This window comes from Crocodylus siamensis, chromosome 2 (genome assembly GCF_052110815.1).
Source record: "Crocodylus siamensis isolate JL-2025a chromosome 2, ASM5211081v1, whole genome shotgun sequence".
NCBI classification, from domain to species: domain Eukaryota; kingdom Metazoa; phylum Chordata; order Crocodylia; family Crocodylidae; genus Crocodylus; species Crocodylus siamensis.
Genome location: NC_143396.1, coordinates 94,191,903 through 94,213,743, shown reverse-complemented (window position 1 = coordinate 94,213,743; position 21,841 = coordinate 94,191,903). Strand labels below are relative to the sequence as shown.

The window sequence follows — 21,841 nt, the reverse complement described above, 5'->3', positions numbered from 1 at the left end:
AAATATCCACTTATCTTAGATTTTAAAGCCCTAGAATCTAACTTTTATTTTTAGCTGTTTGTAAGTACCATTGTGTCATTAGCAGTTGCATGCAAATAAGGTGAACAGGCTTAAATTTGAGCCTGCAAGCTTGGGGAATTCTTGAAAAACAATAAAGAAATACTCTGAGAAAATATTTAATTGGAAGTAGTTGTCTTTGTACATTCAGTACCATTACTAAGGATCCACTCTGGGCCATGCTAGTGGGGCCCCAACTCACGCAAATCATATAACTGACAATTCATAAACCCTTCTTGGTCCCATGAGAAGTAGACAGGAATGCATGTTACACATGCACTTAGGCTAATTGACTACTTATGTTCATTGATCCAGTCCATATAGCACCTTCAGCCCATATGGCAACCTTTAAATAGGGCCAGAAATTTGTCTAGTCAGACATCCAGTTAGTAGAGGGCAGTAGAGTGTTTTCACAATCCAATTTCTTAGTAGTTTGCATCATAAAATGGTGCTCCTACAACAGTCTGATACTATCAGTCAAAATTTGACAGCCCGTGGCTGCAATGTCAACTCTACCTCAAAGGTATGGAGGTTTGATAATGTAGCACTTCTTATTTTTTAACTGATTTCAGTAGTAATTTGATAAATTTTATCAAACTGTTAGGTTAGTAAATGTGGATTATATTGCTATTAAAGTGCATAAATGTCACAGCAATCTGTTCTTACAACAGAGGCTCACAATTAAAGATTACCCTAGAGGCTAATGCTTCATTTCTGTACAACTGCTCAGTAGGTTATTTTCTGTGAAAGGGGTAGATTTTCTTTTTGCTATATACTTGGTTGCCTCAGGCGTTAATCCCCAAATAAACAAATCTAGTAGTTTACATGTGGTTATTCGTGAATAAGCAATATAGGTGTGAGGGGCATGGTATTTTATACAAATTAATTTTGCTGAATATGTTGAATTATGGCTCAGAATAATACTTTATGCTGGAACCCATTGTTCTCTCTAATTTTTCTAATAATTTGAGCATAGTTACTTAACATCTCTTATAAATTTTAATTGTTATTAAGAAGAATGGCATCACTTAATTCCATCAAAAGTGCAGAGAGATAAATGGATGACAAATTAATAATTTAACATCTTTACATAATACTGTAGCACAAAATACCAGAAGGATTGATGGCAGAAGAGGTTAACAAATTTTAGCAGCTTCCATTAGCTTTTCATTGTCATATGTTTGTGGTGCTGACTGAAATAAGCTTTGTAGGAGATCTCAGTCTAGGGAACTAATTACTTGTGCCGATTGCCATACTGATGAATAGGCCCTCATTGTATCATTCCCCTGAAGACGAGGAACAGTCTGTGATTCACGACTGCATCCTGGCTGATATTTGATAATAATTTTAACAGATAAATGTAGGAAGGCAGAATGATGAAGTGCCTATCCATGCTCTACGACTATCAAAGGCATGCACGTAGCCAGCTGTGTTCTGCCTTTTTTCTATAATTGCCAATGGAGAATTTTAAGTTATTAGTGAGCTTTGACTAAATGTAGGTCTTCCCAGGTTTATAAAAATCTTGCTCTGTTTAATTATTCAATAATACTTTGATTTTATAATCAAAATAGGTCAAATCTTGGCATCGTTCAAATGCCTCATATAGAATATAAAAATAAGACAGCAAGGTATTTCAATAAAAAGAGATACTAATCAGTATTTTTCAAAAGTGACAAGTTGGGACAATAAAAGAGATGAATATTCTTTTTCAGGAATAGGAATTTTATGCAAATAAATAAAAGGGTGTGCCTCAATTGCACGCAATCTATTATTTTTAATAATAAAAATCTTGTGTTTTAACATTCAAGTTAGAGACTATCTTTGTACAGTGGATTTTAGTACTTCAGTTATTTTCGTTAGAAAGCTTGATTTATCTTTTAACTTTGATTTTTAACAAAAAGTTCCTAGCTTCATTTAGATTTAATCTGCAGAATTAAGAGAATATGGGTACCTTGTTTTTAACATTTTGATCTGTGAATTATCCAAGCTATTCATCTGTTACTGTTGATGAGTACACCGTTTATTAGCTCATGTTTTCTATTTACTGTTCTAGCAGAAGTTTGTTATATTAAGAAACAAAATTAGTATTTTGCAGGTGGGGCACACAGGTTTTCAGGCTGTAGATGTATAGTGATTGTTGTGTGCTGTAGGCATTTTTTTTAAAGTGTGTATGTATATATGTATGTATGTATTTATTTATTTATTTTGTTGTACTGGAAATTGGTATTTTTGTACATTTGCTTGGCTAAAATATTAGTTTACAATGGCACTCATTCATGATCATCTAACAAGATAGTAACTGGCATTTATATATGACCATATTAAAAAGATCTACGTATATTTGGAGCAGGTAATGGGAAATAATGAATTTGATATAACCTTTTCTAGATGTAATTTTTTAAAGTATGCCTTCAATATACCAATTATTGCACATCATAACATGTAGTTTTTAATTAAATGTAAAAACATGACTACATAAAACAGAAATCCAATCTGATTTGCTTGAAAATAGATTGCTGTTTCACTCTCCTGGAATGGTTTATTTAAAAACAGTAAATGGAAAAGAAATGCAGTTTCTTGTGTTGTTCTAAGCCTCAGGGGCTAAATGTAATGAATATTTTAAGAGATTATTTTAATTAAATTCCTGCACATCTAAACAGAGTAATATTTTATTATCACATACATAACCATGTAACTGAGGTATTCATTAAAGTTAACACTTTCTGGACCAAGAATTCATGGTATGATTTACTGACCTTGTGCAAAAAGGCACAAATTAGGAAGAAAAATGAAGGGGGACAGACTTTGATTAATATAGGTAATGCTATACCATATTTATAATAGCCTTTTCCCTATTCTGGTTTATAAATGCAGTCACTGAGAAAGGTGCCCTGCTGAGGCTGAAATGAGGCTGAAATCGGAGCACATGCCACTAGAGTGTGGGGAAACTGATCACACTGTCAGCAATTCATTTCAAAATGATGTATTTAGTGCTCATTTCACCTTCCAAGAAAAAAGGGAAAGGAGTTCCTTAGACTGGAAGGTGATATTGTTATTTTCAAGGACATACCTAAGTAAAAGATTGCAGAAAGGGGGGGAGGTTAAGGGGAGAAAAAAAGGAGGCAGAGCAAACAAGGAGTGCTTTATGCAGAAATTCAGTGCTACCATGCTGTTTGATAATTGCTAACATATGTGGCTCCTCTGTTTCATTGTAGTCGTCCTCGTGAGTTCTGGCGCCTTGACTACTGGGAAGATGACTTGCGGCGCCGGCGACGATTTGTGCGTAACCCCCTTGGATCGACACATCCTGAAGCGACACTAAAAGCAGCCATAGAACATGGTCAGTGTAAAAACTGCTTCTTGCCAATAGCAGCAGGTATAGTACATGGCAATGAAGATTAGACCTACATTCCTACTAGACACTGTAAAATTGCTCCACGTTCCAAAGGCTTGTCATTGCTTTCAAACATGTTCAGCACAAAGATAAATTGGCCAGTATTTTTCATAAACAATGTTAGTATCTGTTAAATCTCTTCTTAATTATATCTTAATAGAACCTGTGTGCGTGTATGTCAGACGTATAATGATTACGCATACAGTTCTCATTACTAAAGAGCAAAGGTGGATGCAATTTTTCCACTAATCCCTGGACATGTTTTTTGTGGTAAATTACTTATTTATGTTTTAGCAAGTTGAATAGTAAATATTTCCCTTTGAGAAATCCCTACCAATTACTTTAATTAGCTTTAGTGTAAAAAGGAAAGCATTTATAAAGCTAAATACATTTCCAGGCATGCTTGTGTTTTTACCTCCTAAATTTTAATATGAGAATTAAGCAAGGGAATCAGAGTAACAAATGGTAAAATGCAAGACATAGTCCAAACAGCAATTGGTAAGTAATAGTATTGATGCCTTGATGAGGAAAACAGTATTTTAATCTGTTCATATGTACATATTTCACATCTTATTAGCAGAGGGGTCTTGATATGTGCATTTCCATTTCCATTCAGATGTGCATCTCCAAAATTCCAATTTTAGTAACAGCTTTAAAAGCTCTTTGATAAACTAAAAGAAATGAAATAAGCAAAGCAATTAATTGTTCCATTTGGCTTATAATTTTAGTTCAGTCATACATTTACATTTATAGTGTTATGACTTTGCTAATTAAGGTGCATTAATAAAGTGAAAAAACCCCTTGGAGTTAGTTAATATGGTTTCAGTTAATATGGTTTCATAACAACAGAAGTATTTTTTATGAAACAATTATTTAATTTAAATTATTTAGCAAACCTGGTCTTTTTTAATTTACAAATTCAATACATATTTTACACACCTTTTATATACACTTTGAACACTAGTTTAAAATCCATAAATCTATTGTTGTGGTTCTAGAAGAGCATTATCATCTTAAAGTTTGGCCTCAGCCAAACATCTTAACCTCTTGCACTCAGCCTTAAAGAGCCATTTCTGGAAGAAAATGTCTACAATATGTCAGCAGATATAATGCCAAATGTGACATCAGTCCTTTAAAATAAATGACCATACAGAGAATAGTCAATAAAGTGATCTAAAAGCAATAATGGTCCCAAAGCCCTACATCTTTTCCTATAGAAGGAGGAACAAGATGTAGAATTAATTAGGCCATTTCTGCTGTGGGGCTTGTTGTTAATTTTGAGCGTTGTTTCTACAGGGTAGGTTTCAAGGGCATAAGATGTCTCTTGGCTAATGATCCTTACATTAAGAAGAACTGCCTCCTTTAAAATTACACGCAGTCTCCATAAAATAGATCTTGTCACAGATGTTATAAGTTCTTCTTGTATTTATAATGTTGCATTTTAAAAGGGATAGCTTTTCTTTCAAACTTCCTATACTTTTGTTTATCAAAATATAAAAACTATGCATATTTTTTTAGTATTTTAACTGCGAGATATTGAGACGGTATCTTTAGCTGAACACACAGTCCTTTCTTTATGAACAAATAGACTGAAATAGTTACTCGTCTCTCCAATAAATGGGCCATTTTTCAATAACCTGAATTCCATTTTAATTTTAATACTTATTACTCTCATTACTTATTTCCAGTTAAATTGTTATCATTTCAGTCTCTTAAATGTAGGGTTTGAACATAAACTAGACACAATTCATTTACCCATCTGTGTGGTTTCTAAAAATGTACATAAAAGTAGGCAAATTAAGGAGGTTATTAGTATTGATGAGAAGCACAATATTTAGGTTATGTCCTGACATTTCTTCTCTGAGAAGGTCAGAAATGGGTGATGAAAAAAAACAAGTAGTAGTATGATCAGGAACATAATCATAACATATTTAAGAAGTTGTTAAAAGGAAAATGTCACAAGATGCAAATACAAATTAAGTGGGTCAATTTAGGAAAAGATAGAGCAGGCCCCTATTTGAAATAGTAGCATATTAATATAACCTTCTGAATTGCTGTGAGAAAACAGTCCTCTCAATACAAATATAGAAACATTTTATATTATAATAACAAAGAAAAATATGAAACAATTTTGGATTTGAAAATTCCATCCTTTGAGATTCTGGTGACCAGTCTTTGAGGCTTGGTTCTCATGGGTTCAGATGTCACTGGAATTCTCAGTGGAATAGAACTTGTGTTCTGTGGGGTGTCATTAATAATTTATCATGAAACATTCTATTTCAATTAAATATGCACTTCTTTGAAGCAAATAGACTTTTTAAAGAGATTTCCCCCACCTTTTAAAAACTTATTTTTCCACGTGAGCCTACTCTGACATCAAACATAAGGGATTTTGTCAAGAGATGAGTTTGTGAAACACAAGTCTTTAAGTATAAAGAACAAAAAAGGAAAGTACTGCATTAAACATATCTGAAAACATTGTATTTTCAGCAACCGTTTCACTGTTAAGAGAGGCTTTATATGCTGTTTAGATTTTGATACTGCTAGGCTTATCAAATACAATCAAATGTAGGCCCTGCTGCAGAAAGCTCACAATCTGAAATAGTGAAAAAGATTCAAAGATGATAGGAAGCCTAGACACAGTACAGTAAAGCCTGCAGAGAACAACAGCAACAAAAAGCAGCTCTCTTGCAGCCCAGTTATGTTTTAAAAGCAAGAACCCATCTTTTTCCAGGGATTGATTTGATTTGAAGGAGAGCCTCTGGTGCAGAGGTGGCAGAGTAAATACCTGAAGACTAATGTTCTCTGTTCAGACAATCAATACCAGCCCCCTGACTATACTTCTGGCTACCTTCTAGTTAAAAACAAATTTTTTAATTCTGACAATTTAATTGCCCTTCCCAAGTTCACATTAACTTGCTTGGGAAAAAGGGCTTTTGGTAATTTTTCAAAGAAAAAGAGAACCTCCAATATGGTTATTTATAAAAGTCAGTCTTAGAACTGTGTGTGTGTGGGGAGGAGGGGGGGAGAAGAGGGGGTGCTCTAGGAGGGAGGATTAAATATTTTTATCTTGCTTTAGAATTTGAATACAAAGTATCCTAGAATAATAAATAATAGGTATAGAAAGTGAATTTCCTTTGTGGAAATTAGCAGCATCAGGCATATATGAATACTTTAAAGTTGAGCCTCAAAAATCTTTTTGAAATAAATTATTTCAAAATCTTTCTAAAAGAAAATGATTTAAAATATTTTCAACATTTAATTAAAAATATGTTCTGTTTGGATTAAACTATGCTTCTATGGTATTTTCAATTGAAATATATTTCAGATTGTATGAGTTTATGACCATGGACAAAAAGTGTGATTAGCTAGTCAATTTTCATTACCTAATACGGAGTGGGAAAAAATAATTTTAAAATATTGTTTCTTCAAATGTTTCATTTAACCAGGTGGGGTGTTACTGAATGAAAGGAGGAAGAAATATGTTTTTAATTATTATGAGAGTTTAAAAATTAGTTTAAATGAACATTATCAGATTAAAGATTTTAAAATTAAATATTTCCTTGCTTCCTCCTTTCACTGAATTTATCAGCTCAACATACTGACTATTGGCTATATGTTGCTTTCTAATTATTTATCAAACTGATTCCTTAAACTATTCATTATTCTTAAACTACAAATATATGAAGAGTTTAAAATTAAAAATCCTATTATTGTATGGAAAGATATACTTTTGTCAGTAATGCAAGATTCATTGAGACTTAGTTCCCAGTTCTGCAGTGAGGCTCTGCTTCATTAAAATTAGTAAGATTCTGTGTAACCACGGTGGGCTCCTTGCATAGAGTTCCTTGAGGGATAAGGGCCTTTGACCATAGTGGGAGCAGTATGTGTTTTTAAAACCTGATACTAGATATATATGATGACCACATCCCATACAATATGAATCATGCTTACAAGGGCTTCCAGTGTTAGAGTCGTGATTCTGAAAAGAGTTAACATAAGTATAGTCTTTGGGATCGGGGCAAGTGGCTCAGGCCTTATCATGAAATGCAAGGGTTAGGGTTGTACAGGCCTGCAATAGACTAACTTAACTTTGCAAAATGTGTTTCTTTCATACTTCTAAACAGATTTACAAGAGTAAATTGTGTTTTTCCCTAAACACTTTTTACATAAGAGAATATTAGCTACTGGAAGGTAGAAAATTTGTAATACTTTTGAAGTGTCATCTGTTAGCATTTTGCTAAATTGATTACATGAATGAGCATGCACACGTAGGTATGTGTAAGCTAGATATATCTGTGGGTATGCTCTCATGCACACACACACAAACACATGTATACTTACAAAGAGAGAACTAGATGGGTTTGTTTATACATGTGTATAAATTAGGTGCATCTGTGTGGCTTTATCTCGTGAAATAAAATACATCTGCACTTGTACATGTGCTTTTGTGCATGTATGTCTGTGCACGCACATTAGTCTTGAATTCAGTGTTGCAGTGTGCCAACAGATGATACTTCAAAATAATGTCACATTCTGCCCTCCAGGAACTACCATTTATTTGTTTGTAAATGCATATCCAAGCTTGTGCACATAAGTATATGCATGTATACTTGTATTTATATACAGGAGGGGACTGCAAATGCCTGCTAATAGATACGAGGAAATTCCGGAAGTTAAAACGTTCACAAACTCTAGCTAAAATAACCAGTAGCCTCACATGTTTAGTTTGGAGAAAATATTAAAGCAAAATGCATTAGGAGTATTCATATTAATACAAAAGTTATATCTGAATGTTTGGGAAAAAGAGGATGGTAGGAGGGAGTTACTTTCTAGGTCTTCAGTCACCTTGCCATGGGAACTATTAGGTTGATTTTATTTTTTGTAATGACAGAGAGGGAGACTGCAGAAAATACTTGTAGGTTGACTAGTAATACCTTGTTTTGAGTCTAAAAGTCATACAGACAGATCTTGGCCTTCAAATTAAATCTTAAATAGGCAACAGGTATAGTTTGAGTTTGAAATGAGACCTTTGGTGTATTCTGCCTTTATTTCGCTGATGTCCTGATATACCAGAGAGTGACAATATCTGACATTTTCCTGTAAATGGAGAATCATATATGCAATGCAGACATGGTTTATAAAACTAAATATAAAATCTCCCAGCATTTATGAACATATTCATTATCCTGTTTTGTAGTTGGAATAGTTTTGTCCTCATTTTAAAATAAATTATTAAACAGTATACTGTTTAAAGCCACTAAATGCTAGTGCATGTGGTGTGTATTAGAATACTGTTGGTAATTTTACTGCTGCTAACTTAAAATCCTCAAGGGGGAGTTAATTACAGGAAAACCTTTCTAAATATCAGCTGCATATTTTCCATGACAAGAGTTTTTTCAACTCAGGTTGAACAATTCCAGAATCTGAGTTTTCTTTAGTTATATGAACTGATATATTTGAGTACAAAATAATATTTTTGGGGTGTGCAATGCACTCAGAGCTTTTCAAGGCAAAAAAAGGGTTATGTATGATGTGGAAAAGTGCTCTGATTTGAAAGAAATGATCATGCAGAAGAGAAGCAGTTTCATTCTGTTGGAAGTTAAAAATGAAAGTGGAAGTGGAAGGCCTAAATATAAACTAGGGCTATTGTTTCACATTCCACTTAAATAGTTTATTATTTGCAATTTATGTGCATATATTTACTTAACAATTTAAGCCATTGTATGTTGCCACTGGGGGATTGGCTTCTTCTGTAAATGTTTGCAGATTAACATTTTTTAAAAATAAGCCAGTGGAACCTCAAATCCTGTATGGCAGCAATCAGAGAAAGTCAGGAGCAATGTGTTGAAGTTAGTTGGGCCTGATGTGTTTGGCATATGGTTTTCAAAGGAAGTATGACCTTGTACATTCTTATTTAACAGGTTTTTAAGAACGAGCATTTTTGATCTTCAGGATCACTCTATAATTTCCTACCTGATCTGTAGCACTGAGCAACCTTTGCGTGGAAAGCGCCACCCTTCCCCTGGGCGTTAGTACTATGAGCTGGAAATTTAAATAGGATAGTTTTCCCCTGGCACTGGAAAGAGAATAGGACTTCCCTGTGGAAAAAGCGGGCTTTCCTGGGGGAGCTGGAGGCCGATCCAAGCAGGGCGCAAGGGGGTGGTGTTGATAGTGGGGAGGGGGCTGTTCCCGACACGTTACAGTGAAATGCATTGTCATGTTACTACAAGGAGCGCCTGGCTCTGACATGCAGTACTTCATTACAAGGCGCAGGCTGAAATGCGCTTGCTAGTTGCAGCGGTAAAAAGGATTTTTCACCCCACTTTTTGAGGGTTGCTTCCCCCCGCTTTTTGCCACGGGCAGGGACACGTCTGTCCCTTGCCAGGCTCCCAGCACTGCGGCGATCGCAGGTGCACGCGGCGGGCGACTCTCTTCCCTTGGCGCCACGTCTGCAGGGCAGGGCTTGGGCGGGGGGGAGCAGGAGTCGTACTCGGCCAAATCCCCCCCTCACCCCCGCTCGGGCTCGGGAGGGGGCCGGCGGGTTTCACACGCGGCAGGTTCACGGGCACACGGGGCGCGCAGACGCGCGCGGGCTGAGGCGGAGGGCGGGGGCTGCCCGCGGGTCCGGGCAGGGCAGGGCAGGGCTCGCACCCCGCGTGGCGCCGGCCGGAGCCGCCTCGCTCAGTCCAGCTTGCGGGGGAGGGGGCACATGGAGCTGGAGACGCAGCCCGCACCCCGTCGCGGCATCATGCCCATGCGAGTGAAGCGCAGGCCCCTCTGGTTGAAGGACCCGCACAGCCCCGGGGCCTGGGCGGGGGGAAGAGCCCGACCCCTCTCTCTGCAGCCCCGGGGGGCCGCGGGCTGGCGGGCTGAGGCCGGGGAAACAGCACTGGGAGCGGCTCTGCCAGCCCCCGGCTCCAGGCTGCTCCCGGCTGGCACCGCTGCTGCTGCCGAGACACAGCGAGGCCTTTCTGTTTCCTTTCAGCTCCCGAGGAAGACGTGCTGGTTAGGGGCAAGCAGTCCATCAAGAGCCAGGCCCTGGGAAACCAGAACTCCGAGAGTGAGATTCTCCTGGAAGGCGATGACGATACCCTGTCATCCATTGAAGAGAAAGACTTGGAGAACTTAACGGGTAACTCGAGCTACTTTCTTCCCCCCTCAGTCTCCTTTACTGCTTTTCACTGGGATCGCTCCCCTTGTATGGGACAGGCGTGAATGCCCTGCCAAGCTGGAGGTGTGGGCACCAACTGCAGCACACTGAGGAATCTCCCCGCCTCTGGCTTTTATACCCCTCTTGTTTTTATCCTACTGTTTTGTGGGTGTGTGTTTTTTTTCTACATGCCCTTTCTTAGGAAAAGTGGCTTCTCATTGAAGGGATTTCCCTTCTCCACTTTTGTCTAGTCCAGCTGTTCAAAGGCTGGGACTGGCAGGCAGCTGGGAAAGTTATTTAGAATGAAGGCCTTTCTCAAACTTTATTTTTGTGCATTTCAAATGTATGTCCCAATCTCTTTTTTTTTTTGTGGAGGAGTTTGTTCACTATATTAAAAGTTGGCTTCACTCTTGCCCTTCCCTCTTGCAGTCTATCCCTGTATCTGGCTTCCTTTCTTTACCATGAAAAAAAAGTTCAGTTTCATCAAATGTATTTTTTTTTCACTGGACTGGATATAAGCCTCTGTTAGATTTTTTTGCAATCAAAATGGATTAACTTCACTACTTAAATGTTCACAATTCAGACAGTGGCTTTGGATTCAGAGTATGTAACTTCTAGTTTAACTCCATTATTATGAGAGCAACACAGGCTACATGAAAGCGAGACTCCTTTACACTATTCCACTCAGCCATCTGGGTTCTGAGTGCACTCAAAATACATGTCGGTTTATAGGACAGAAGAATGTTTTTCCTGGTCAATTCTGGCTCCCTGAGAACCAAGAAATATAATCTTCCCTGGTGATCACTATGTGAAGTTATTGGACATCTTGATGCCAATTCATTTACCCACTGCCTGAACTGTATGCCACTTCAAAGAAAAAAAAAGTTAAAAATACTAATTCAAGGCCATATACTGATCAGTGAAATAAAATGAAGGTAATGGGAGCATAATACAATGGTCTCTTATAGTGAATCTGTTCCCCTCTATCTCTAGCCTGCTCTCCAACAGCCTTCTGCCCCATCCCTTCTCTTTTATTATGCATTCATTGCTCCAGTAATACATTCATACTGTAATAGAGGTGAAAGGGGAGTTTAATTATATAATCTTGACAATGGCAATAGGATTAAGAAGTAATCCTCACTAATAAAGTGGTGTGGGTTAGAAATGAAGTGGAAATTGTCAGGGGTCTTCTACAGGACCTAGGATGCCCCAGCTTCTGCAGCTGTCTGCTCACCCTGTAATTGAATGTCTGAGAGTGATTGAAAAAATGTTATTTCTCCTCTGGATTACATGCTAATGTACAGAGGGCAAAGGGAGACAGCAAAAGAACACAGAGCTGCTTATTTCATCTATTTGTGGGGATGAGCTTTGGGAAATCATGGCAGTTCTGTAGCTATCTGATGCCCATCTGCAAACACAATGTATTTGTACATTGGGAATAGAAGGTAAAGCTGCTCTGATCTCAGCAGAGCATCTCTTCTATTGTCCTAGTGGCACACATTAAGATTGATGCGAGATTAAAGACCATCACCCTCCTAACAATCGATGGAAATGACAATTCATCTGAATTTTTTGGCAGTTATTCACCCATTGATTACCTGAATGTGTGTACCTCATTTATAGACACTTTATTAATTCAGACCTGGGCATGTCACACTCATATTTTCCAATTGTTTTACAAGTTATACAATATACAGATAATATCGCTACAAAGTAGCTTAATTCCCTTCCCTCTCTTAATCAGTTGGATGACAAACCTAAGGTGTTTTTCCCTCTGTTCACGTTGTTTTATTTAATAGGTTCTGTATTGTTAGAACTGTGCTGAGCCTATTGTTTTCAGTAGTAGTCTGATTTGTCTCTGTGATAAGCCCTGTGGAGATGTGATTATTCCAATAAAAATTCATTCAGTTGGAAACCAACCCTCCAGCTGTTTACTCCCACAGTCCCCGAGCTACACTAACACTATATAGAATCCTTGAGCAATATTTAACAGTGGTCTAAAAAGCATTTTAAAAACATTTTGCTTTACAGTCCCTAGCACTGAGTGTTTAATCTTAACAATAGATTTCTACCAGGAATATGAGAGAGAACACATTTAGCTGGGGTAAGTTAGATAACTTTCACCATAGGCTTGTGTTCATCTTTCGAGAATTTGATGGAAACCTCCAGGTTTTTAATACACACATTTGAAATGAAGAGTTCAAGTCCTCTTTTATGCGTTTTCTCTGTTCTTTTAGTAACAAAAGGCAAAGAAGGCTTATCAAAGTGTTGCAAAACTGGAATGTGGTAAAATAAAACTAGGTTCTGTTACAATGTAACCACCTCCTTGGCATATGTAATATATGCACCAGTCTGCAGCTGTAGCTGCTTCAGTGTTTGACAGTGCAGAGCAACTGCAAATCTATTACACATGCATTTTCCTGGTTTTTAAGTTTGCTTTTTAAAGCTAAAATCTCCAGGATTTTTTTTACTTGTATTTTGCATTCAGAAAATAACCTACACAAGGTCTGCCTAACGCAGCCTATGCTTAGTCGGTGCTAGGCCCTTTGGGTGTTTTGAACCATGGTGGTGTTTTTGTGCTTTGGCAGGTCCAGTTAGCCTGTGTACACCAGCTCATCTTGTGGCACCCTCTGTAGTAGCGAAGGGCACTCTTTCCATCACCTCTTCTGAACTCTACTTTGAAGTAGATGAAGAAGATCCTAGTTTTAAGAAAATCGACCCCAAGGTAAGAGATTGTTGACCCCTCACTCTGAGAACTGATGACAAATTACACTAGACCTTTAATTCTTCATTCGCTTCCTCTACCTCTATCTGTCATAAGTATTCCTGCTTTGGTAAGTTTGTGACTGACCATGGTTAGTGAAGTTCATGTAAGTGAGAGGAGAAAAAGGTAGGTGGGGGTGGTGGAGTGTGTGTGTGGTGGTGGGGGGGGTGACAGTTCAACCTTGCTTGAATTTTAATTAGCTTGCTGGGCATAAAGCTCCAGGGAGGCATCTTAAATAAAGACATCTCAGACCACAAGACCAGTGTGAATACTAGAAAATTCAACAGCCCTGGTAGCTCAACCCCTTTCTTATTTTTTTATGCAAAGCCAATATAACATAGCAGCCTAGATTCTACCTTCTCGATTTAACAGTTTCTGCTTTCCATTATTCTATACCAGATTTTACAGTGCACGCTATTATTTGTTTTAGGGAAGCTCCCTTTAAAATGCATTTCTCAATAGACTTGTTATTTTCTGCAAAGTTTATTTGCACTGAGATAACGGTAACAGATTAGCATTTTTTTCTTTAAAATGGGGTCCACCTTGTAGCAAGATACACATTTCAAGACAAACTTGCTCACTTAATGCAGAATTAGTACTATAAAGACTACATCTGAGTGGTCGCAATGTGTAACAAATGTCTGGACTTCTCACTATAAATGTGTTCCCATTCCACTTTAAACATGGAAATTGTTTCTGGATTTTACAATATCTGCTTATTGTTAAACTGTTTTAGTTTATTTAAGAGAGAGGGGTGGGGGGTGAGAAGTGGTTGAAAGATTAAAGTTTTGCACAGAACTACATGAATGCTTTTCAGTGGGGGATACCTTATGGGTTAAGTGTCTGCAGTTCTTCTCTTTGTTCTCATTGAATAAATTGCTCTTGTCTTTATTAAAAGATGGCATTGGAAAGTGGCTCGGAGATGCTGGGGTTGGATAGGGATGGCAATGTTTTGAAAATAAAACTGTCCAACATTTTGACTAAAATTATTTTTAAATAACTTTAAATTGTATTGTGAATAGCTAAGTGGATCTATCAGTTTGCCTGAATGCAGTAAAATTACCTTAACTTTTCTGCACGTTTCCGTTGTACTGAAGTAGCTTTGGAAAGGGCTTAAAATATTGTGAAGAGGCTGGGAAACTTTTGAAACCTTTTGCCTCCTTTTGGTGAGCAGTGCATTTTAAGATCATCTCTGTAGGGGTAAAAAAGAAGTACAGCTATTGCATGCAAAACATGTCGTCAGGATGAGTACGTTAGTGTGTTGCAATGTCGATCCAAAACGGTTTTTGAGCTCCAAAGGCGTTTGCTCTCTTTGGTCTCTAGAAGTGAAAACGAAATGTCAGAAAACTTGGCTGCTGCGCCATTCCCCATTTGCCTTTCTCGGCAGCTAGGACAGTTGTGTGCAGGAGTGAGAAGGCTGGCCCAGTCCTGCAACCTGGTTTGACTTGGAGGCGTTGTTTTACTTTCCTCCTAGCTCCTTTGGTTTGATTTGGGGCTGTTTTCATGAGGACGAGCAAGCATTTTAAGCGCTTCCCTGTTGCAATTCGGGAGTGGCGAGGAGGGTATGCGGGGTCCTAGGGGAGAGGCCGTCAGTGCGATCAATATTACATTAGTCTAGTGCATTCAGTGGAGGGTGGGGTGGGGTGGGAAGGCGTTTAAAAAAAAGCCAAGACGCTTGGATCTGAAAATTCAGTGTAACCTGTTTTTTAAAGAGTCGCAGTTACCATTCAGCTTTCTGCTGAGAATTAACCCCTCGCGTGATCATGGGTTGATCCTCATGACTGGCCAACACTTCCCTTCAAACCCGATCCTGGCATTTGCTTGGAAGGCCTGTTTAATTAATGAGCCTCCCTCTGCTTCATACCGTGAACTTCCCTGTATATTTATCTAAACTGCCGCAAAGAAAACATTGTGACAAGTTTGGGAAGCCAGGTCTGCGCTGGAGATAGCATCAGGGCTGATAAGATCAGAGTTGATATGGTTACTCCGGGACTGTTTTTACAAGGAAACAGTAGTCCGACAAGCTGCGATTTAAAACCCGGCCTGTCAGGTGAGTCAGGTCCGGGGCTCTTTGGTGGCTTGCACAGAAATTGCTCCTATCCCAGAAGTGAAATGAGCTGGAGGGGACCTGGACTGTAGGGCTGTCCCCCAACTTCCAGCTGGCGGAGAGCTCTTCAGGCAAAGGGAGGATCGGGGATGTTGCAGAGGCAAAATGAGCCCTTCCCTGAGCCTCCCACTGAAGAAGGGTGCTCGTGCACGAAAGCTTGCAAAGAAGTCCCCCCTCCCCCCTCAACTAATAAAAGAAATCACATCTCCACAAAGATCCTTCCCAGCCTTTCCCCGGGATCGCCTTCCCCGTCCCGGCACAGAGACGTGCTGTCGGAGCGGGTCCTAGTTTCGGTGTTACAGATGGGGGATTTCGCCTTAATTTGAGCTCCGTGGTTCAAGAGCCTTCCCAACCCGACGTCTAATGGCCATTTCTTTTCCGGATCCTCTACAAAGAAGCGGAAGTAATTCTTGGGAGCAAGAAGTTACAATGTTACCTCTGCCCCGCAAGGCCGGGGAAATTTCGTTCGCTGAAATGCTCCAAACAAGCTTCAGAAAGATTTCGAGCCGATCAAGCGCAAAATTAAAGCCCTTGACGGCGGCATCTCCTCTAGTCTAGGGCAGTTGGAGACGCGTGAAGCTCCCTTGGAAAACTGAACACAAGAGCCTAAAATAGGGGCTTTCGTTGAAAAACGTTCATCAACTTCAACAGATTATGAATGACTGGTTTCTTGAGCGAGAAAACTGCCCTTTTCCAGTGCCGCCCCCCCCCCCCAGGTTTCACTGCTGTACTTCAAAACCGGAGGGAGGGAAGGAAAGAAAGAAAGTTTTCCCTTTCCTTTTTCTAAGGAAAAGCTAAAATCGAAGCCTTGCACTAACGTCTATTAATAATTCAAAGCAGATGGATCTATCTATCTATCTATCTATCTATCTATCTATCTATCTATCTATCTATCTATCTAGTCATTTCAAAGTCAAATGTACAGCTCAAGAGCCCTCCCCAATCCAGCCGAGACCGGTGCACTTGAAGAAGGCAAACAGAAGGGGAAAAATAAAAGTAAAAAAACGGATCGCGGTACTTTACCGAGGTTTTACCAAATCAAGTGGAAACCAAACAGACCCGGGCAAATGTCGCCCCAGCATCGTGTCCCGGTGCTGTCAAAAGCCCGGCGCGATGCAAGGCGACGGTACATCTTTTTTTAAAAGACTTGGCCAGGAAGTTTCGAGTCAGGAAAAGCAAAGCAAAGCAGCCAAAGCCGGCGTGTGGCAAGCCTTATTTGCAGGAAGGGCATCGTCAGCTTGAACAGAAACCAAATCGGAAGAGGCTAAAGAAAGGCTCCGATTCCTTTTTAAGCAAAGTATCAGGATTTAGGAATGCTTTTCTCCCGGAAAGTCGGGGGGAGGAGGGGGCTGGGGAAAGCGACTTGCCTGAATTTAGGAAGAATTCACCCAAACGTCCACGTCAAGTTGAAGTAATATTATTTTTTTTTATTACTATTTGCAACAAGTCAGGCTCGAGGCGCATCATCCGCCCTCGGCCCGAAATACAATTTCACACCAGTCAAACTTTTGCTGCTTTTTCTTTGTTTGTTTTTTTGTTGTTGTTCGTTTTAAGGTGAAATTTGTACATAGAGTTAAATAATTTTTTTTCACTTGGTGACAAACATTCAGGCAAACGAGAGAGAGGTAAGAAAAGAAGGACTAGACACGGATCGGAAAGTGTACCTGCGTGGGGGGCGGTGTGGAGGTGGCAAAGTCCGAGTGCTTCTCTAGGGGGGGAGAGGTTTTTTTTTTTCCCAAAGATTAAAAAAAAAAAGAAAAGAAAAAGAAAAGAAAGTTGGCAGGGGCAGGACAGAGGAGAGTCTCTTCCGTGCAAGGAGGGCGGTAGCGCTCTGGCCTGGCGAGCGGCGCCGGGTGGCTCGGGGGGGGGGGGTGTCCGGCGCTCCCGGTGCAACACAAGTCCTGGGCCGGGCCGCCCTATAGCTTGTCCAGGCTTTTGGGGTTGGTGAGGATCTCCCGGGCTAGCCGCCAGGTCTGTTTGGCCGCGCTCTCGAGGGCGGAGTGGGGCTTGCCCTGAAAGAGGTCGAGGTTGGGCAGGAAGTAGTGGGGGCAGCGCCGGCACTGCAGGCAGGAGATGAGCTGCAGCAGGATGCCGTTGAGGCGATCGCCCAGGCACGCCTCGTCCCAGTCGGTCTCCCGCGGGTGCTTCTCGCACTCGTACAGCAGCAGCGTCTTCATGTGGTAGTTGTTGAGCGGCTGGCCGGGCAGCTCCAGGTGCCGGTCCCGCAGGGTCTTGAGCACCGAGAGGCACTTGTTGCGGCAGCCGCCCATGAGCAGGCGGTTCTCGGCCTCGCCGAACTGCAGCACCCAGGCGTCGCTCTCGGCCGAGCTCTGCTTGCCCGTCAGCGAGTAGCACTCCTTGGAGAGCAGGTTGAAGCCCTCCGCCTTCACCTCGGCCACGCGGTTGGGGCCGGGCCAGGGAATGTGCGGCATGGGCCACTGCGCCGCGCTGCGGGGCCAGATGCCGGTGCACTTGAAGGCGGGCGTGATCTGCACCACGTAGCGCTCGCGGATGCGGAGCTTGACCTCGCTCGTGTCCGCGATCATCTTCACCACGTCGCGGTAGCTGCACTTGTCCACGGCCTGGGCCACCAGCGTCTGGAAGCGGGAGCGGATCTTGCGCGCCGACAGGTAGCCCGAGGCCGTGATGAACTCCACCCAGAGGGACATGCTGCGCTTGCGGCCGTCGCTCAGCTTGAGCACGGCGCAGCCGGGCAGGGACCCGTCGTCCACGAAGTTGAAGACGCCCATCTGGTTGAGGTAGAGCACCACCTCGAACTCCGTGGGCGAGATGACCTCCAGGCCCTCGTAGCGGGCGTCGATCTCGCTCAGCGAGCTGATGAAGCGCGGCTCCTGCACCTCCACCTCCTTGAGCACGTCGGACACCACCTTGCACACCTCGCGGATGGTCTTGGCGATGGCCGCCTTGCGCGCCTGGCAGCGCTCCGTGTAGTACTTGTTGAGCTGGTACACCAGCTTGGCCTGCGCGGCGATCATGTTGGGGCACAGGTCCGGGCTGTACACCGGGCTCTCGCAGTACGTTGAGGGATCCAATGCTTTAGCGGGGGCTGCAGCTTCCTTCGCACGACTGCAGCGGCCCCAGCGCCGGGGAGAGCCGGCGGCTCCCAGCACCAAGCCCCGCAGCCGCAGCCCGGCCCCTCTCCCCGCCCGGAGCCGGGGAGCAAGCGGGGAGGCAGCGCCGAGCCGGGGGCAGCGCCCCCCTCTCCTCCTCCCGCGCCTGCAAAGTTTGGGCGGCTTGTGCCCGCGGGGCCGGGGGAAGGTCCGTGCAGCCTCCACGCACCGCTGGCGGCGTCAATAGGTCATGGACCCCCTCCCTCCCCCCCCCCCCCCAAAAAAAAAGCCCCAGAAGGCTCCCGAGCAAGCCTCCAAACTCGTCCGGGGCAGCAGGCCGGTTCCGCGGCCTGGCAGGGCGGCGCTGACTTCCACCCCCCTCCACCCTCCCCTTTCCTCTCTCTCTCTCTCTCTCTCTCTCTCGGTGTCGGTCTCTAGCGTCAGGCGCAGGCGGCCGCCCTCGGGCTCCGATGGCTCATTCCCGGGCTTGGAGTTGTTCTCGGAGCGGCTGGTTTTGGGGGGTCGCGGCCCCGCCCGCGCCTCTCGCTTCTTGCCTTTTATTTATTTTTTAAAAATTTTTTGCACGTTGGCAGCAGCAGCAGCAGCAGGAGGAAGAGGAGGAGGGTGCCGATGCTGTCCCCCGGCTTGCTTATCCTCCCCCCAGCCTTCCCCGCCCCCGGAGGTGCCCGCGGAGGCTGCGGCTCGCTGCGCCCCGGCTGCCCGCGCGCGCGGGTGTGCGTGTGTGCGCGGCTCTGGGGGAGCCGGCCCGCCGGGTAGTTTATGAATGGTCCCAGGCCCGGGCGGCCGCGGGGGCGGAGCTCCCGTCCTACAATCGGCGGCGGAGCTGTCAGAGGGGCAGCCAATCCGGGCGGCCGGCGCCGGGCGCGCTCCTAGCTGGGCGGCCGCCGCTGCTGCCTCTGCTGGCGGCGGGGCTGGAGTGGGGCGCGCACACACACCCGCAGCCTCCCTCCTCCCTCCCTCCTCCATCGCCAGCCGGCCGGAGGACAAGGATGCGGTCCGCGCCAGGGATTCAATCCTGGGGAGAGTTGTGGCCTTGAGAGAGGTGAAAACAAAACAAAACAACAAAACCAAACAAAAAGACGAGGGTGCAAGTGCATGAAGTGCATGAGCTCCGTCCCTGTGATTTGGTGGCCGGATTGGGGCGCGGGGGGAGGAGGGGGGTGGAGTTTGCTTTTATTTTAGGGGGTTGGTTTGATTTGGTTTTGTTTGTTTGTTTTCCACCCGCCGGCTGCGAGGAGAAGCCTCAGGGCTGCCGGCTTGCTGGGGGAGACGCGTGCTACTTCCCGGCCAGCAGCAATCAGGCCGGGCGGGAGCAGGGCGAGCGAGCCTGGCGGTGCAACACAGCCGGCCCGGACACCAGGCTCGGCGCTTGCCACGCGCTCCGGACCGCCTTCCCCGCACTGGCTCGGCTGGGAAACGTGCCCTTCGCCCGGCCAAAGTTTGTGGCCGTGCCCACGCGGCGTGGTGCGGAGCTGGGCACAGCGCGAGGCTTGCAGTCGGGGGAGGGGGGCGGGGAGAGCCACCAGGAGCAAACGAGCAGCCCCAGTGAACCCAGAGCGAAAATCTCCGCGCGGAAAAGTAGCTAAAATAACAGGAAGGACACGTGATCCGAGCCAAAAGGCCGAGAGGCTTTTTGGTTATTAAGCTGTTAAGTAATAACCGCGAGAACAGCGACAATGATGGTGAAAACAACAACCATCATGATAGCACTGGAGATAAGCCCGGCAAAGCCACTAATACCGGTAACAAGGATGATGGTGATGATTAAAATAAAGCAACCCTGTCACGCGCATTTGTCACGGTTCAGGGCTACGGGAGAATCCTGCACGTTACACTCGGGCGGGGAAGCAAAACCTTACTCCAGATAACTTGCAGGGGTTTTAGTCGGTCCGGACCCTTCTTTTGTAGCTAGGGCTCAGTCCTGTGCAAATCTGGACCAGACGCTATTGAGCTGCTGAGTTGTTCATGTATATCTATGTGTATGTGCAAACGTATATGCGTGTGTGTATGTATGTGTGTGTGTGTATGCGTAGATTTTCTATATATATGTGCGTGTGTGTATATATATGTATGTATATATAAATATAAATATCTCACTCTTTTATTATGCAGCAATTGCAAATATCACTACTGAATAACTCCCCCTGCAAATCGAGCCTACTTTCCTTGAGCGTTTTAATAGCAATGAGTGTGAAGAATTGGACCCTGTTGGTCTCAGAAAGGCCCTCCCCCCAGTGTTTTCGAGGATCTCTTCCTAAAATCCATTGCCCCGTTTGACGATTTTATTTTAATTTTTTTCGCCAGATAGGCTGCGATGACACCTCCTCTTCTGGGCTTCCCATTCTCAGGCGGGAGGGGGGCGGGGAGATTTGCGGCGCGGTATTTTTGTTTGTTTGTTCGTTTGTTTGTTTGTTGTGGTGGGCTGGCTTTGTTTCCATGTAGACGACCGAGCTGGAATAAATCAGATCTCGCCAGTCTCTTTTTCCTGGTGTGTTTTAAAATGTAAGGCCGCGCGAGCAGCAAATAAAACCCCCCATTTTGGGGGGAAGAGGGGAAGCGCCCTGCTCTGCTCCTGGCACCAGCCCCTTCTCGCGGGGTCCGGCAGCTCCTCCTCGTTGCGCCGCAGCAGCGGGATCCGGCTGCGCAGCGCTCGCCGCCAGCCCCGGCCCACGCGGCTCCCCGGGTTGGGGGAAGCTCACCAGTTGCTGGAGCCATCCGATCCGATCCGATCCTCCTGTCTTGGATCTCATTCAGGGAAATAAGGCTCTTTTCTGAGCTGAGCTTGGACCAAAAAAACCAAAAACAGACAGGGCTCCGGATGGGATACCTGGGCGGGGAAATACTGCTGCGGGGGGTGGTGCGTGTGCGCGCGGGTTCTCCCGTGTCAAGCGCGGGTTATGGGCAAACCCCGGCTCCAGACGGAGCCCATGCGTAGGGATCGGTGGAGATCCGGCCGCGGATCGCAGCACCTTTCCTTTTCCTGGGGCTCGGCGGCCATCCTCCCCGCTTCCCCTCCCGTTCACCCCCGGAGCTGCGGGGCACAGGGAGCCCCTTCCCATTCCGCTCGGCTTGCGGGACCCCGGCTCCTCGCAGCCCTCCGCTGCCCCCGATCCCGCAGCCCTGCCAAAGCCACCAGGTGGCCCCGGGCTGGAGGAGAGAGACGCGCTTAAAGGTTAGAGGCAGGAGCAGCCCAGGATCCCTCCAGCCGCAGCCCCAGCCGCGCTGAGAAGGTGCCTGATGCTAAAAGCCTCCTTGGGCTCCTGCGATTTCGAAG

At 44.0% G+C, this 21,841-nt stretch overlaps 2 protein-coding genes across 7 annotated transcripts in view; one reads left to right on the top strand and one right to left on the bottom strand.

Annotated features, from left to right (window-relative positions):
• LRBA (LPS responsive beige-like anchor protein) overlaps positions 1–21,841 on the top strand; it is a 591,088-nt gene that overhangs the window by 329,309 nt on the left and 239,938 nt on the right. For 3 of the 6 annotated variants that reach the window (XM_090036376.1, XM_090036375.1, XM_090036377.1), the window contains exons 38-40: positions 3,273–3,397; positions 10,440–10,586; positions 13,193–13,329. In XM_090036376.1, coding sequence (XP_089892502.1) covers positions 3,273–3,397; positions 10,440–10,586; positions 13,193–13,329 — 409 coding nt within the window. Of the gene's footprint in view, positions 1–3,272; positions 3,434–10,439; positions 10,587–13,192; positions 13,330–21,841 lie in introns of all 6 variants that reach the window. The other 3 variants (XM_090036373.1, XM_090036374.1, XM_090036372.1) reach the window with 1 other exon arrangement.
• MAB21L2 (mab-21 like 2) lies at positions 16,877–18,829 on the bottom strand. The gene has a single exon (XM_090036378.1). The coding sequence runs from the start codon at positions 18,469–18,471 to the stop codon at positions 17,392–17,394; it is 1,080 nt and encodes a 359-aa protein (XP_089892504.1). The 5' UTR covers positions 18,472–18,829; the 3' UTR covers positions 16,877–17,391.

Excerpts from the sequence above, each read along its gene's own strand:
- MAB21L2 (XM_090036378.1), bottom strand. The coding sequence starts at position 18,471 with ATGATCGCCGCGCAGGCCAAGCTGGTGTACCAGCTCAACAAGTACTAC.